This window comes from Scyliorhinus canicula, chromosome 2 (assembly GCF_902713615.1).
Source record: "Scyliorhinus canicula chromosome 2, sScyCan1.1, whole genome shotgun sequence".
NCBI lineage: Eukaryota > Metazoa > Chordata > Chondrichthyes > Carcharhiniformes > Scyliorhinidae > Scyliorhinus > Scyliorhinus canicula.
The window spans coordinates 16,191,560-16,208,109 of NC_052147.1; the positions used below are offsets into that span (position 1 = coordinate 16,191,560).

The following is a 16,550-nucleotide window of genomic DNA, read 5'->3' on the forward strand; positions in this document are numbered from 1 at the left end:
CCATGAAGACTGTTCCTCACTCCCCATGCTGTCAGACCTGCTGAATATTTCAAATATTTTCTGTTCTTATTTCAGATTTCTGCCATCCCACAGTATTTTTAGAACATGTAACATAGAACAGTACAGCACAGTACAGGCCCTTCGGCCCACAATGTTGTGCCGACCTTTTATCCTAATCTAAATTCAAACAAACCTACACCCCTTCAATTTACTGCTGTCCATGTGCCTGTCCAAGAGTCGCTTAAATGTCCCGAATGACTCTGACTCCACCACCTCTGCTGGCAGTGCATTCCACACACCCACCACTCTCTGTGTAAAGAACCGACTCTGACATCTCCCTTATACCTTCCTCCAATCACATTAAAATTATGTCCCCTCGTGACAGCCATTTCCACCCTGGGGAAAAGTCTCTGGCTATCCACTCCATCCATGCCTTTCATCACCTTGTACACCTCTATCAAGTCACCTCTCTGCCTTCTTCGCTCCAGTGAGAAAAGCCCGAGCTCCCTCAACCTTTCTTCATAAGACATTCCCTCCAGTCCAGGCAGCATCCTGGTAAATCTCCTCTGCATCCTCTCCAATGCATCCACATCCTTCCCATAATGAGGCGACCAGAACTGGACACAATGTCTAACCAGGGTTTTATAAAGCTGCAGCAAAACCTCGTGGCTCTTAAACTCAATCCCCCTGTTAATGAAAGCCAACACACCATACCCCTTCTTAACAACCCTATCAACCTGGGTGGCAACTTTGAGGGATCTATGTACGTGGACCCCAAGATCCCTCTGTTCCTCCATCCTTCCAAGAATCCTGCCTTTAACCCTATATTCAGCATTAAAATTTGAAAAATGACTCACTTCACATTTATCAAGGTTGAACTCCATCTGCCACTTCTCAGCCCAGCTCTGCATCCTGCCAATGTCCTGTTGTAACCTGAAAGAACCCTCAACACTATCTACAACTCCACCAACCTTTGTGTCATCGGCAAACTTACTAACCCACCTTTCCACTTCCTCATCAAAGTCATTTATAAAAACCACAAAGAGCAGAGGTCGCAGAGCAGATTCCTGCGGGTCACACTGGTCACCGACCTCTAGGCGGAATACTTTCCATCCACTACCACTCGCTGTCTTCTTTCGGCCAGCCAATTCTGTATCCAGACAGCCAAATTTCCCTGTATCCCATGCCCCTTGACTTTCTGTTTGAGCCTACCATGGGGAACCTTATCAAATGCCTTACTGAAATCCATATACACCACATGCACTGCCCGACCTTCATCAATGTGTCTCGTCACATCCTCAAAGAATTAAATGAGGCTTGTGAGACATGACCTGCCCCTCAAAAAGCCATGCTGACTATCTTTAATCAAACTATGCTTTTCTAAATAATCATGAATCCCATCTCTCCGAATCCTTTCCCATATTTTGCTCACCACAGACGTAAGATTGACTGGTCTGTCATTCCCAGGGATTTCCCTATTCCCTTTCTTGAACAGGGGAACAACATTCGCCTCCCTCCAATCATCCGGTACTACTCCAGTGGATACTCACTTTGATAAGTATTTGCCTCTATCGATCCGCCCCCACTCACTAACCTGATAAAGACTGGTCAGTAGCTGGAGACTCCCTCCCCCCCCAACCCCCGGCCCAACAACACCCTCCCCCCAACCCCCGGCCCAACAGCTCCCTCCCCCCCAACCCCCTGCCCAACAACACCCTCCCAACCCCCTGCCCAACAACACCCTCCCCCAAACCCCCGGCCCAACAACACCCTCCCCCCAACCCCCGGCCCAACAACACCCTCCCCCCAACCCCCGGCCCAACAGCTCCCTCCCCCCCAACCCCCTGCCCAACAACTCCCTCCCAACCCCCTGCCCGACAACACCCTCCCCCAAACCCCCGGCCCAACAACTCCCTCCCCCCAACCCCCTGCCCAACAACTCCCTCCCAACCCCCTGCCCAACAACACCCTCCCCCCAACCCCCGGCCCAACAACACCCTCCCCCCAACCCCCGGCCCAACAGCTCCCTCCCCCCCAACCCCCTGCCCAACAACTCCCTCCCAACCCCCTGCCCAACAACACCCTCCTCTCAACCCCCGGCCCAACAACTCCCTTCCCCCAACCCCCTGCCCAACAACTCCCTCCCCCCAACCCCCGGCCCAACAGCTCCCTCCCCCCAACCCCCTGCCCAACAACTCCCTCCCAACCCCCTGCCCAACAACACCCTCCCCCAACCTCCGGCCCAACAACTCCCTCCCCCCAACCCCCTGCCCAACAACTCCCTCCCCCCCAACCCCGCCCAACAACGCCCTCCCTCCCAACCCCCTGCCCAACAAATCCCTTCCCCCCAACCCCGCCCAACAGCGCCCTCCCTCCCAACCCCCGGCCCAACAACTCCCTCCCCCCCAACCCCGCCCAACAGCTCCCTCCCTCCCAACCCCTGGCCCAACAACGCCCTCCCCCCAATACCCGGCCCAACAAGTCCCTCCCCCCAACCCCCGGCCCAACAACGCCGTCCCTCCCAACGCCCTGCCCAACAACTCCCTCCCCCCAACCCCCTGCCCAACAACTCCCTCCCCTCAACCCCCTGCCCAACAACTCCCTCCCCCCAACCCCCTGCCCAACAACTCCCTCCCCTCAACCCCCTGCCCAACAACTCCCTCCCCTCAACCCCCTGCCCAACAACTCCCTCCCCCCACCCCCTGCCCAACAGCTCCCTCCCTCCCAACCCCTGGCCCAACAACGCCCTCCCCCCAATCCCCGGCCCAACAAGTCCCTCCCCCCAACCCCCGGCCCAACAACGCCGTCCCTCCCAACCCCCTGCCCAACAACTCCCTCCCCCCAACCCCCTGCCCAACAACTCCCTCCCCCCAACCCCCTGCCCAACAACTCCCTCCACCCCAACCCCCTGCCCAACAACCCCCTCACCCCCAACCCCCTGCCCAACAACTCCCTCCCCCCCATCCCCTGCCCAACAACTGCCTCCCCCCAACCCAACAACTCCCTCCCCCCCCAACCCCCTGCCCAACAACTCCCTCCCCCCCACCCCCTGCCCAACAACTCCCTCCCCCCAAACACTGCCCAACAACTCCCTCCCTCCCAACCCCCGGCCCAACAACTCCCTCCCAACCCCCTGCCCAACAACTCCCTCCCCCCAACCCCCTCCCCCCCACCCCCTGCCCAACTCCCTCCCCCAACCCCTGCCCAACTCCCTCCCCCAACCCCTGCCCAACTCCCTCCCCCCACCCGCTGCCCAACAACTCCCTCCCCCCAACCCCCTGCCCAACAACTCCCTCACCCCCATCCCCTGCCCAACAACACCCTCCCCCCAACCCCCTGCCCAACAACTCCCTCCCCCCACCCTCTGCCCAACAACTCCCTCCCCCAACCCCCTGCCTAACAACACCCTCCCCCCAACCCCCTGCCCAACAACTCCCTCCCCCCACCCTCTGCCCAACAACTCCCTCCCCCCAACCCCCTGCCCAACTCCCTCCCCCCCAGCCCCCTGCCCAACAACTGCCTCCCCCCACCCCCTGCCCAACTCCCTCCCCCAACCCCCTGCCCAACAACTCCCTCCCCCCAACCCCCTGCCCAACTCCCTCCCCCCAACCCCCTGCCCAACTCCCTCCCCCAGCCCCCTGCCCAACAACTGCCTCCCCCCAACCCCCTGCCCAACTCCCTCCCCCCAACTCCCTACCCAACAACTGCCTCCCCCCAACCCCCTACCCAACAACTCCCTTCCCCCACCCCCCTACCCAACAACTCCCTTCCCCCCACCCCCTGCCCAACAACTCCCTCCCCCTCAAACCCCTGCCCAACAACTCCCTCCCCCCAACCCCCTGCCCAACTACTCCCTCCCCCCCCCCACAATGGGAGCTTTGTCTTTGATCTATAGTTGACCCTAAGATCTTTCCCTATAATAATTCCAATTCTGAGTAAAACTGGTGATCGTAAAAATGAGTAACATTTCCACATCTTTTCGTCCTTCTCAAAACCCCTTCGAAAATTGCAGTGACGCGGGTTCATACCTGTGTCGCGAAAAAAGTCGAATGCGTCCATAAATGACATTGAATAAAATTATGTCACGCGGAACACCCAGTATTAAGGAATTCTGACCTAGTGTTAACTCTTTGTAATTGTCGTGTGCCCAGTTCAATGGGGGCCGCGCTCCCTATTTAAACCCCCCAAACTGTAGTTACAGATACCACGGGAGGCGGGGTCTCACAGCCCTTAGCTGTTCCGATATTTAAATGATGGAAGAGCTGGAGGTCCTTATTGGATCTTATGGACACCTGATTTCATTTACAAAATTACTCAGCTGTTGATTTCATTCCTTTATGCCGAGAGAACACTGTTTCCTATTACGGCATTTAATAGACATTAGATTGTATGTTGCAATAAGATTTTATTAATCTCATTTAACAACTGGACGGAAATGAAATATGACTCTGAAACTGAACTTTGACAATTCAGCCCGTTATTTATATACAAAACAAAGCTGTACATGCAAACATTTAAAAATATATTTCACAATTACCCTGCTCAATAAATATTTAATGTTTGACACAACCAAGTGTTGTTACAGTTTTAAAATAAAACCTACTGTTATTCACCACCTCTCCTATCTGCCCCAGGGCGGTCATCTGTCTTCTCCAGTCAACTGGTCCTGTTACAATTTTAATTTCTGGATATTAATTATATTTCTTGCTTAGTTCCCTTCCCCATAAGGAACTTGGAGATGTAATAAACAGCAAAGTGGTTAGCAACAGGCTTCAGGAGAGTAAAGCCAGGCTAATGAAATGGGCAAACGCACCTCAGGCAAAATCTAATGCAGGTAAGTGTGAAGCCATGCGTTTCGAGAAGAGGAGGGAGGAGAGGCAATGTGAACTAAATTGTATCATTTTTTAGGTTGTGATCCAGAATGCACAACCTCGAAGGGTGGGGGGAAGCGACAAACACTTCAAATGGAAACAGAATTGGTGGGAGGCACGGTAGCACAGTGGTTAGCACTATGGCTTGACATCGCCAGGGTCCCATGTTCGATTCCCGGCTTGGGCCACTGTCTGTGTGGAGCCTGCACGTTCTCCCTGTGTCTGGTTTCCTCCGGTTTCCTCCCACGAATTCCCGAAAGACGTGCTGTTAGGTCATTTGAATTCTGTGCACCTGAACAGGTGCCGGAATGTGGCGACTGGGGGCTTTTCACAGTAACTTCCTTGCAGTGTTAATGGAAGCCTACTTGTGACAATAACATTTATTATTGAATTGCCGGTTTGTGAGAATGGAAATAGGACAAATTGGATCGTTTTTTTCAAAGAGCTGGCACAGTCATGATGGGCCGAATGGCCTCCTTCTGTGCTGCAAGGTTTGATCATTCCAGGAGCCAAATCCTTCCAGACACCCTCCAGCAGCTTGCCAAGAATCCATTGTTTATGCATGAGCTTACAGGCCAAGCGCTGGATGGTTATTTAAACAGAGTGAGGAGGAAGGATCTTTCACCTCCCAACAAATATATCAAACATCCTTCTGTCCAATCCTGGAGTTGACAGGTTGTGTGTGGGTTTCTTATACAGCGAGAGATATAAATAAGATTGAAGTCATTCAAAGAGAAGTTGCGTGATTCTATATATGGGAAATATATCCGGCCGGATTTGGCATGGGAATCACTACAGCAAAGGAGGGAGAAACATAGAAACATAGACAATAGGAGCAGGATGAGGCCATTCGGCCCTTCGAGTCTGATCCGCCATTTGTTATCATCATGGCTGATCATCCAACTCAACAGCTGTATCCTGCCCCCGCCCCCCCCCCCCCCCCCCCCCCCCACCACCCCCATATCGTTTTATCCCCTTGCCCCAACAGCTATATCTAACTGCTTCTTGAAAACAAGCTGACCATGTTGTATAAAATGTCGAATGGACTGGTGGGAATTGACACAAACATGTACCTGGTGCCCTCGGCAGTGACTGAACACGAGGGGCGGGATTCTGCGAAAACCGGTGGGGCGGGCAACTCCGGCACAAAGGAGTGGCGTGAACCACTCCGGCGTCAGGCCACCCCGAAGGTGTGGAATCCTGCGCACCTTCAGGAGCTAGGCCGGCGCCGGAGTGGTTTGCGCCGCGTCGGCCGCCGTGGAAGGGGCTGGGCGCCACGCCAACCGGTGACGAAGAGCCTCCGCCAGCCAGCGCATGCGCGGGAGTGCTAGCGTGCGCTGGCTTCATCCCAGCGCATGCGCGGGGGAAAGGATCATCTCCGCGTCCTCCATCGCGGCCTGTTACAACGGTCGACGCGGAAGAATAGAGTACTCCCACGGCACAGGCCCGCCCGCGGATCGGTGGGCCCCAATCGCGGGCCAGGCCACAGTGGGGGCACCTCCCGGGGCCAGATGCCCCTGCGCTCCACCGAGGACCCCGGAGGCCGCCCGCGCAGCCAGGTCCCGCCGGAAAATACCTGCTGTAATTTACGCCGGCGGGACTGGCCGAAAACGGGCGGCCACCCGGCCCATCGCGGGCCGGAGAATCGCCGGGGGTGGGGGGGCCGCTGCTAGCGGCCGCCGACTGGCGCTGTGCGATTTCCTCCTCTGCCAAATCCCCAACACCGGAGAATTGGGCAGCTGGCGGAGGGTCGGAGAATCCCATCCGAGGTTTCCGTCCACACAAACCGCTAAGACAATGTGGTTGAGATATACCGGCCCCTCCCTCCAGTGGGATCTTCCTGTCCCGACAAAGGTGACCCCTCCCCCGCCCCCCGTGTGGGGGTTTCCTCAGCGGGAAACACACGCTGGCGGAGGGTGGTGGGGTGGTGGGGGGGGGGGGGGGGGGGGCTGGAAAATCCTGGCTTGTGTATCAACAATCTTTCTTCCGAAGGACAATCCCAGAATGGATCCAGCTGCCAAAGAAAATAGTCCCAGCCTCATCACTTCAGATCTTCAATATTCACCTTTCGATTATTTCCATTTAAAAGATTTTATCATCAGCACCACCACCTCAGCTTCTTCCCGGTTTAGCACCAGGTACGTGTTTCTGACAATTTGCACCAGCCCATTTCATATTTTATTGAACGCGGTTGGATTATTTTTCACCCTCTTTTGTATCAAGGATGTGAAGAATTGTGCTGTATTTAATATTGGCTGAATACGGTTATACCGTCAATTCACTGAGAGACCGTGAGAACGAGTGAACATTAGGCTTTATTATCCATGAACTTGCCTAGCCAGCGTCGGCTGTACAAATGAGTGCCACCCACAGGTCACCGTACTATATATGGCCCCGGTGAGGGCGGAGCCAGGGGCGGAGCCCACCGGGGGTTCCAGTACAGTACCTGGAAGGAGACCGTATCATCACTTCCAGATCATAGGTCACATCAATATACAGACAGCTCATGCATTAGGTGAATACATTCACCACATTCGGGTGTTAACCTGTGACGCCAACACAGCTAAAGCTGAAGCAGCAGCAGAACATCTGAGCCAGCTCAATCCTGCCCTCGGCCTCAGTACTTACGTCAGGAGTTGCTCGGTAATGAGGAAGAGCAGGAAGGGTGGCAGAATTTCCTCTCTCTCATTGGCGCCGTTGGTTGCATTTCGAACATTGTGCACTGGAGACAGCCGGGTGTCAACTCCGAGTTCGTCACCAAGAAACATGACGAGCTGTTTGAAGGAGGGTGGTGCAGAGGGGCTCCTGTCAATATCTAGCCTCCTGCTCATCACTTTACAGAGATTGCATTTGTATCAGACCTTTAATGGAAAGACGTAACTCCATGTGCTTCACAGAGGGGCAGTCTGAAAGCTCGGAGGAGATATCAGGATCGGAGATGAGAGAGTAGTAGTGAGGGGACAATGCAGGCGTTTACACAGTTCATTCCAGAGCCTGGATGTGAACTCTGGATATGACGGGGTGGGGATGGATATGGAGAGGGGAAGCTGCATGTTACAAAGAACAATCTCTATAGCCGGTCCTCTCCGGGGACAATGAACGTTTCTGCATGCCGGATATCCATCCCTTCCTTCCTCTTCCCCATTTACAGCTCAGATATCTCCGTATCTTCCTTTGGATCTTCTGGCTGTTTCTGCTCTCCTCTGACAGGTCATTTTAGTGGGCGCGATCTACCGGCCACATTACGCCCGAAAGGCTATAATATTCGCCACCTGCGGACGTTCAACCACCCGAGGGAGAAGGAGTTCTCCTTCTCCTCCCAAATCCACAAAGTATATTCCCGTATTGACCTCTTTGTGGTTGGTAAAACGGTGCATCCAGGTCTGAATACCCTGCAGTAGTAATCTCCAACCCGGCACCACATTATGTGGGTGTGAGGTTGGAGATGGGCCAGGCCCAGTGTCCCCCATGGAGGCTGGGCCCAGCCCTCCTCACCGACAATGCGTTCTGCGAAAGAATGTCACAAACCATTGACGGATATGTAACCTGAAACCAGAATAGGGAGGTCTCATTCTCCACATTCTGGGACTCATTGAAGGTGGTGATAAAGGGGGGAAATAATAACATATAGGGTCACAGAGGAAAGGGCGAATAGGCAACAGCTGATTGACTCCATATTGGATGTGGATTGGGGGTACTCCACGGCCTCGACCATGGAACTACTGACAGGGAGGAAAAAGCTACAAATGGAATTTGACCTGCTCTCCCTCGGGAAAGCAGTGAACCAGCTCCGCCAGACACGGGAGACCTCTTATGAATATGGAGACAAGGCCAACCGCCTGTTGGCTCACCAGCTGAGAAAGCAGGCAGCCAGGAGGGACGGAGCGCAGGTGAGGGACAGGAACGGCAAACTCGTCTCGGTGCCAGACAAAATCACTGAGGCTTTTGCGACTTTGACTGAGAGCTGTACATCTCCGAGCCCCCGAGGAGGGGGACTCGAAGACAAAACGGTTCCTCAACAGGTTAGACACAAGCAGCTGTGGGGGAGGAAAGGAGGCAGGGACTGGAAACGCCACTGGAACTGGGGGAGGTCAGGCAGAGCATCAACTCCATGCAGTCGGGGAAGGCACCGGGTCCAGACAGACTCCTGTGGCAGATCTTCAAAGGGACCCTGCCACCCACCACTGGCAAAGGTCTCAATATCACCGATCCCGAAAAAAGACAGGGACCTAACAGAGTGTGAGTCATACAGACCCATCTCACTCCTAAACACTGACGCCAAAGTCCTGGCGAACGCCCTGGCGAAGGCAACTGGAGAGCTGTGTGCCAGAGATAGTCATGGAGGATCAGGCGGGCTTTGTCAAAGGCAGGCAGATAACGGTGAACATCAGGCGCCCGCTGAACGTGATAATGACCCTATCCGGAGACAGAACACCAGAAGTGATCATCTCCCTAGACGCAGAGAAGGCCTTCGACAGAGTCTAATGGAGGTACCTCATGGAGGTCGGGGAACAGTTTGGGTTTGGGCCAGGGTTCACCTTGTGGGTGAAACTACTGTTCAGCACTCCCATGGTGAGCGTACATACAAACGCCACCAGCTCTGAATACTTCCGGCTGCACAGAGGCAGGGGCGCCCATTGTTCCCATTGCTATTTGCCTTGGCAACCGAGCCACTGGCTAATGCCCTTCGAGCAGTGTAGGCGTGGAGGGTACCCAGAGGGGAGACAGGGAGCATGGAGCCTCAGTCTTTGCAGATGATCTGCTCCTCAACGTCTCAATCCCGCTAGCCAATACTGGAACTCCGAAGGGAGTTTGGAGTCTTCTCAGGTTACAAACTCAACCTGAGCAGGAATAAAGTCTTCAGTGAACCCGCAAGGGGGCGAACCAGAGCTGGGGAAGTTGCTGTTCAAACTGGCCCAGACCAAAGTCCGATACCTGGGGATCCAGACAGCTATGACCAGACACGGATCCACAAGTGAAAGCTATCGAGTCGAGTGGACGTGGTTAAGAGAGACCTGTGGGTGTGGGACCCACTCCCACTCTCCCTGACGGGGAGAGTGCAGTCAGTCAAAATGGGCGGCTGCCAAGATTCCTCTTCCTATTCAGATCCCTCCCGATCGTCATCCCCAAAGCCTTCTTCACCTAAGTAGACAAACGGATCTTGGCCTTTATTTTTGGGGGTGGGGGGGAGTGGGGGGAGATGGGTGGGGATGGTGGAGAACCCTAGGAAATGTAAAAGTGTCCAACACAGAGGAGGAACATGGGGGGGGGGGGGGGCTTGGCCCTTCCGAACTTCCGACTCAACCACTGGATGGACAATGCAGAAAGGGTACGGGGGTGGATCAAGGATCCGGAGACGGATTGGAATGGAGGAAACCTCCTGCAAGGGGACTTTCCTCCGAGCACTGGCCACGGCCCCACCCTCATTTTTCCCAGGCAAGTACTCAAGGAAACCGGTTGTAGTGGCCACTCTGAGGACGTGGTATCAGCTCGGCACCATTTCCATTTGGGTGCAATGTCCACTATGGTCCCCATCTGCAGAAACCATGGCCGGGATTCTCCGAGCCCGCGTCGGGTCGGAGAATCGCCACTGACGCCAAAAATTCCCGCCATGCTGCTCCGACGCCGGGACGCAATTCTCCGGTGACCGGAGAATCGGCGGCAGTCGTGCGCGCATTGGAAAGAGGCCCCCACGGCGATTCTCCGGGGTCGACTGGCCGGGTTCCCACCAAGTGCCACCAGCCTGGTTCTAATATGGTACCACCCAGCGGGAGCTCGGACCCATGGCCGTGATGGCCGTCCTGGCTGGGGGGGGGGGGGGGTGCGGAAGCAGCCACTGCATCCATGTGCGGACCCGCCCCGGCAGTGCACGGCCGCGTATCAGCGTTGGAACTGCGCAGGGCACTCCGGTGTTTACGCCGGCGTCAACACTTAGCTGGGATTTTGGAGAATCCTGGCCCGTAAATTCATCCCTGCAATAATAGATGCCTTCTTTAAAAGGTGGTGACAGGACGAAGTGGTACTGACGGTCGGGGACCTGTACATAGACGGACGAGTAGTGACCCTGGGGGAACTAACGGACAAGCTCCAGTTCCCGAAAGGAATCGATCTCCGGTACCTGCAACTAAGGAACTTCCTCCGCAAGGAGACCGCAACGTTACCCCAGCAACCAGACCCACCTTACTGGACAGACGTCTGACATGGGGGACTAGCTGTGCTGATATGTACAGATGACTGCTATAGGGTGGCATGTAGCATAGTGGTTAGCACAGCTGCTTCACAGCTCCAGGGTCCCAGGTTCGATTCCCGGCTTGGGTCACTGTCTGTGCGGAGTCTGCACGTTCTCCCCGTGTCTGCGTGGGTTTCGTCCGGGAACTCCAGTTTCCTCCCAGTCTAAAGTTGTGCGGGTTAGATGGATTGTCCATGCTAAATTGCCCTTTGTGTCCAAAAAAGATCAGGTGGGGTTACTGGGTTATGGGGATGGGGTTTGGGCTTAATTCGAGTGCCCCTTCCAAGGGCTGGTGCAGACTCGATGGGCCGAATGGCCTCCATCTGCACTGTAAATTCTATGAGGAGGTAAGGTCACCGCTCGATAAGACCCGGGGAAAGTGGGAGGAGGGGCTGGGCATGGAGATAGGGGGAGGACTCTGGGTCGACGCACTGCAGAAAGTGAACTCCACCTCCTCAAGCATAGAGCTGAGCCTAACACAGCTAAGGTAGCGCACAGGACGCACTTGGCAAGAACACATATGAGCGAGTTCTTTCCCAGGGTGGAGAACAAATGTGAACAGTGCCAGGGAGGCCCAACCAACCACACCCGCATATTCTGGGCCTGCCCCAGGCTTGGCAGGCATTGAACTGCCTTTTTCCAGGCCATGTCCAAGGTTGTGGGAGTGAGGGTGGAGCCATGCCCACTGGCGACGGTCTTCGGCGTATCAGAACAGCCGGAGCTGTTTACTGGGAGAGGGGCAGACGCCCTAGCCTTTGCCTCCCTGAGCCCGGCCGAGACTCCTGCTCAGCTGAAGATCAGCAGCGATCACAGGGCCGCAGATTGGCTGTCCGGCTTCGCGGAATTCCTCAAATATGATAAGCTAAATTTCACCTGTTTGTGATCAGCAACCAATAAGGGAGAGGGGTCGGGGGTCGGCGGTCGGCGGGGGGGGTCGGGGGGGAGCAGGGAGGGGTGACCGAAACTGGCAAAGGAAGAAAAGAAGCGGGGGTGGCTGGGTCGGAGAAGTGGGGAGGGAAGACACCCCCCAGATTACAGGGGAAGCAGGGCAGAGGGACCATGGGGCACGGGAGGAAGGAGAGCCCATGGATGTGCCCAGAGCAGCAACGGGGTTCACCTGGTGGCCAGAAACACGCCCCTGGTATGTTCTAATACCGTGGGGCAACATGTAACCAGTCAAACAGTACGGTTATGGTTCCTGGTCACTGGAGGCCCGATGTTAGCATGTCTTGTAGCTGTATATATATATTTACATGTATTCATAACTGACCACTTTGTTTCCCCTTTCGTCGTTTTATTTTTCAATTTGTATTTTTTCTCCTTTTGCTTTTTGCTCGTCACAATCAAATGCGAAAACTAATTTAAAAAATATATTTTTTGGATAATGTGACACAGCTAGTCTCACTCGAATATGCATTCCCGCGATCTACCAAGGCCCTGGGGTCTAACCCCCTTTGCCTCGGCTGCGCGATATTCAGCGCTGATCTCCGCAAACGGGGTTTGGAGGCCCCCCTGGTTCTTTCCCTCTGGGCCGGGTGGCAGTCTGGCATTGGTGGTGCCACCTCACCTGGGCTCCTTGGCAGGGGCAGTGCCAGGCTGGCAGTACCAAGGTGCCAGGCTGGCATTTTCCCAGCGCAGGAGATCGGACCTGGGGGGGGGGGGGGGGTTGGTCGAGAGATCTGGACATTTAAAAATGGCGGCTCGATCGTCTCTTGCACTGAGGAGTTCCAGTGAGTGGAGCTCCTCAGTGTCGGAAACCCCTGGCTAAACGTGCTTGTTGTGGGACTCTATTTCCAATGGTTAGATCGCGCCCAATATTTCTCTTCTGGGTTGCATTGTCCATTAAACTCAATGACTATTCTCACCGTTTGGCCTGGATATTCACTGTGCTTCCCATGATTTTTCTGCTCCTAGAACATAGAACATGGAACAGTACAGCACAGAACAGGCCCTTCGGCCCTCGATGTTGTGCCGAGCAATGATCACCCTACTCAAACCCACATATCCACCCTATACCCGTAACCCAACAACACCCCCCCCCTTAACCTTACTTTTAAGGACACTACGGGCAATTTAGCATGGCCAATCCACCTAACCCGCACATCTTTGGACTGTGGGAGGAAACCGGAGCACCCGGAGGAAACCCACGCACACACAGGGAGGACGTGCAGACTCCGCACAGACAGTGACCCAGCCGGGAACCGAACCTGGGACCCTGGAGCTGTGAAGCATTTATGCTAACCACCATGCTACCGTGCTGCCATACTCTTGCCCTTTCGCCTGGCCCTGTTTCCTCTTCCTCCCCTAACTCCTCAGCAGCAGCCGTATGTCTCCAGGCTCAGGATTCTTTCACCCTCACACATGATCAACTCTTCCCTAGTTTACTGGCGGCTTGGAAAATTCCTTTTTCATCATCATCACCATGGTGCCACAGGGGATTTGAACACTGCCTCTGGATTACTCGTCCATGAACATAATCACTGCTGCACTCGCCATGTTCCTCACTGTCTGATGCCTCCCAAAAGATGCGACTCAATGTCGACATTCATGGTCCTGCTACACATGAGGGAACATTCCTTTATATTAGGGGCGGCACGGTAGCACAGTGGTTAGCACTGTTGCTTCTTCACAGCTCCAGGGCCCCAGGTTCGATTCCCGGCTTGGGTCACTGTCTGTGCGGAGTCTGCACGTTCTTCCCGTGTCTGCGTGGGTTTCCTCCAGGTGCCTCCCACAGCCCAAAGATGTGCAGGTTAGGTGGATTGGCCATGATAAATCGCCCCTTAGTATCCAAAAGGGGTTGGGTGGGGTTGCTGGGTTACGGGGATAGGATGGAGACATGGACTTAAGTAGGGTGCTCTTTCCAAGGGCCGGTGCAGACTCGATGGGCCAAATGGCCTCCTTCTGCACTGTAAATTTTATGATATTGTGCCTTTCCCTGACCTCAGGACATTCTAAAGCTCTCTAGAGCCAATGGAATACTTTCTCAAGTGCAAATCCTGTTGTCATGTAGGAAATGTAGCAGACAAATTCTTCACAACGAGCTCTCACAGTAATGATCGTGATAATCTGTTTCTTTTTTAAGGGATGAATGCTGGCCGAGACATTCGGCCCCTCTTATAAATGGAGCCATGAGATCTTTCACACTCGCTCAAGAGGGCAGGCAGGGCCTCGTTTAAACATATCATCCAAGGGAGAGTCCTCTGGCACTGCAGCAATCCCTCAGGACAGCACTGAAGTGTCAGCCTAGGTTATGCGCTCACATTTCTGGAGTGAAAAGTGAACGGACAAACCTCTGACCAAGGGACAGCAGTGATTCTCGATGTGTGCAGCTGCTATTTGGGTGAGACATTAAAATGGCGCCTGACTCTGTGCATTCTTCACCCAGCGATGGGTCTCCGCCTACATCAAAGAGATGGAAGAAAGGACCTCGCTGGACCTGGACTGTTTAATACGTGAATATTGTGCCAGCTCCTTCGTTGGCACAACTCTTCCAGTCAATCAGCACGCGACATGACTGTTTCAGCTTCTCACCACAACACACATGCACGCACACACGCACACATATGCACGCGCACACCATTTGCTAGTGGGTCATGTGAAAAACAAGGACACACAATTCTTACCCCTTGTGAGAAGTAGAAGGCAGCGATACCCAGAGGCCAGAAACAGCAGAGCATGGAGAAGATGGCCAGACCCAGGTGGTCACGTGGAGGGATCATAATGAAGTTGTCCTCGCTATCACTGTCACTCGAGCAGTCACTCTGGGGAGGAGGAGAATGATTGAGTCTGAATTTCATTAATGGTACACAAGTAGATAAAGACTGAATTACCAAAGCCATTAGGAAAACATTTGCAGTAATCTCATCAGATCACACAATGAAGAGAAACGCTCGCAGGGAAGAAAATATAGGTCATGACCCTGGGGAAATGGCTGTAAAACCCAGTATGTGTATGTTTATCTGTGTCTCTTTGTGTGTCTGTGTCAGTGTCTCTGTGAGTGTGCGTCAGCCCGTGTTTGTGCATCTGAGAGTCTGTGTGCCTGTGAGTTGTTAGTTGTGCATCTCTATGTGTGTGTGTGGTGAGTTTGTGCATCTGAGTGTGTGTGCATCTGTGAGTGTGAAGCTGCGTGTGCAAGTGCCTGCGCACAAGTGTGTATATGTAAGAGCCCGCGAGTGTGTGCACCTGTGGTGAGTGTGTGTCTGCGTGAGCGCCTGGGTGCACACAAGTCACAAAAAAGTCCCTGGACGGGTTTCTCCATCCCGCCAACCCCGTTTCCCGCTGCGGCACGCCACAGCCGGCAGCGGGATGCTCTGTCCTGGCAGCCGGCCAATGGGGTTACCCATTGTGGCCACCCCACGCCGTCGGTAAACGCTCGGGCGTGTGTGCGCTGTGGGCTAAGCGGAGGACCCCGCCGACGGAGAATCTTTCTTTAATGTCATTCCTCAATCATCATTATTTCTGTGTAATCTCTTAAACCCTATGAAAATTCATCGCTTATGACAATGCGTGCAGGCAGAAATCTAGTGGCCGGTGCAGATTGCTGGCAAAGCCAAATTTAAAGGGATAGGGCGTTCTAATGTGGGGACTAAAATTATAAAAGTCCTTGGATTGATTCAAGGTCATCCAAACCCATTAGCAAGTGTTGCAAAGGCTGGGGTTACCAACTACGATTAAATGTATTCCAGGAGGTTTTATCACATGATTGCGCCCCCCCCCCCCCCCATCCCCCCCCCCCCCCCCCCCCCCCCCCATCCCACGCTCCAGCCAGCAGACAGGCAGCACATCCATCCTTGTCTCTTTGCACCAATTGGAAAACAGAAATTGGATGATGTCTGACTGTCAGCCAATCAGTCTTTTCCTTCCCCATTTCAAATATTTTTATAGTTGGCAAAGAGAACTGTTGAAAGAAAATTTAAAAAAATACAATCTCTTTTGATGTCAAAAGACCAGAAGGAAAAGGGAACAGGATTAGACAGTTCGGGCCCTTGAGCCTGCTCTGCTGTTCAATGGGATCACAGCCGATCCGACATTCCTCACATCCTGCCCTTTCCCCATATTCCTTAATTCCCTCACTGATCAAGAATATATCAACTCACCTTAAACATACACGAGGGCTCTGCCCCCACAGCTCTCTATGGCGAGGAGTTCCAAAGAGACACAACCTTCTGAGAGACAAAATTCCTCCTCATCTCAGTCTTAATTTGACACCCCTTTATTCTGAGACCATTCCCTCTGGTCCCAGACTCCTCCGTGAGCAGAAACATCCTCTCAGTATTGACCCTGTCAAGCTCCTTAAGAATTCTATATGTTTCAATAAGATCACCTCTTGTTCTTCTGAATTCCAATGAGTGGAGCCCCAACCTGTTTTTTAAAATAAATTTAGAGTACCCAATTAATTTTTTCCAATTAAGGAGTAATTTTAGCGTGGCCAATCCACCTAACCAGCACAT

General features: G+C 53.8%; 1 protein-coding gene across 1 annotated transcript in view; it reads right to left on the reverse strand.

Moving 5' to 3' along the window:
- Positions 1-16,550, reverse strand: part of syndig1l (synapse differentiation inducing 1-like) — a 107,275-nt gene that overhangs the window by 50,506 nt on the left and 40,219 nt on the right. Inside the window, exon 2 of the mRNA XM_038774145.1 lies at positions 14,724-14,861. Within this exon, the coding sequence (XP_038630073.1) occupies positions 14,724-14,861 (138 nt within the window). The remainder of the gene's footprint in view (positions 1-14,723; positions 14,862-16,550) is intronic.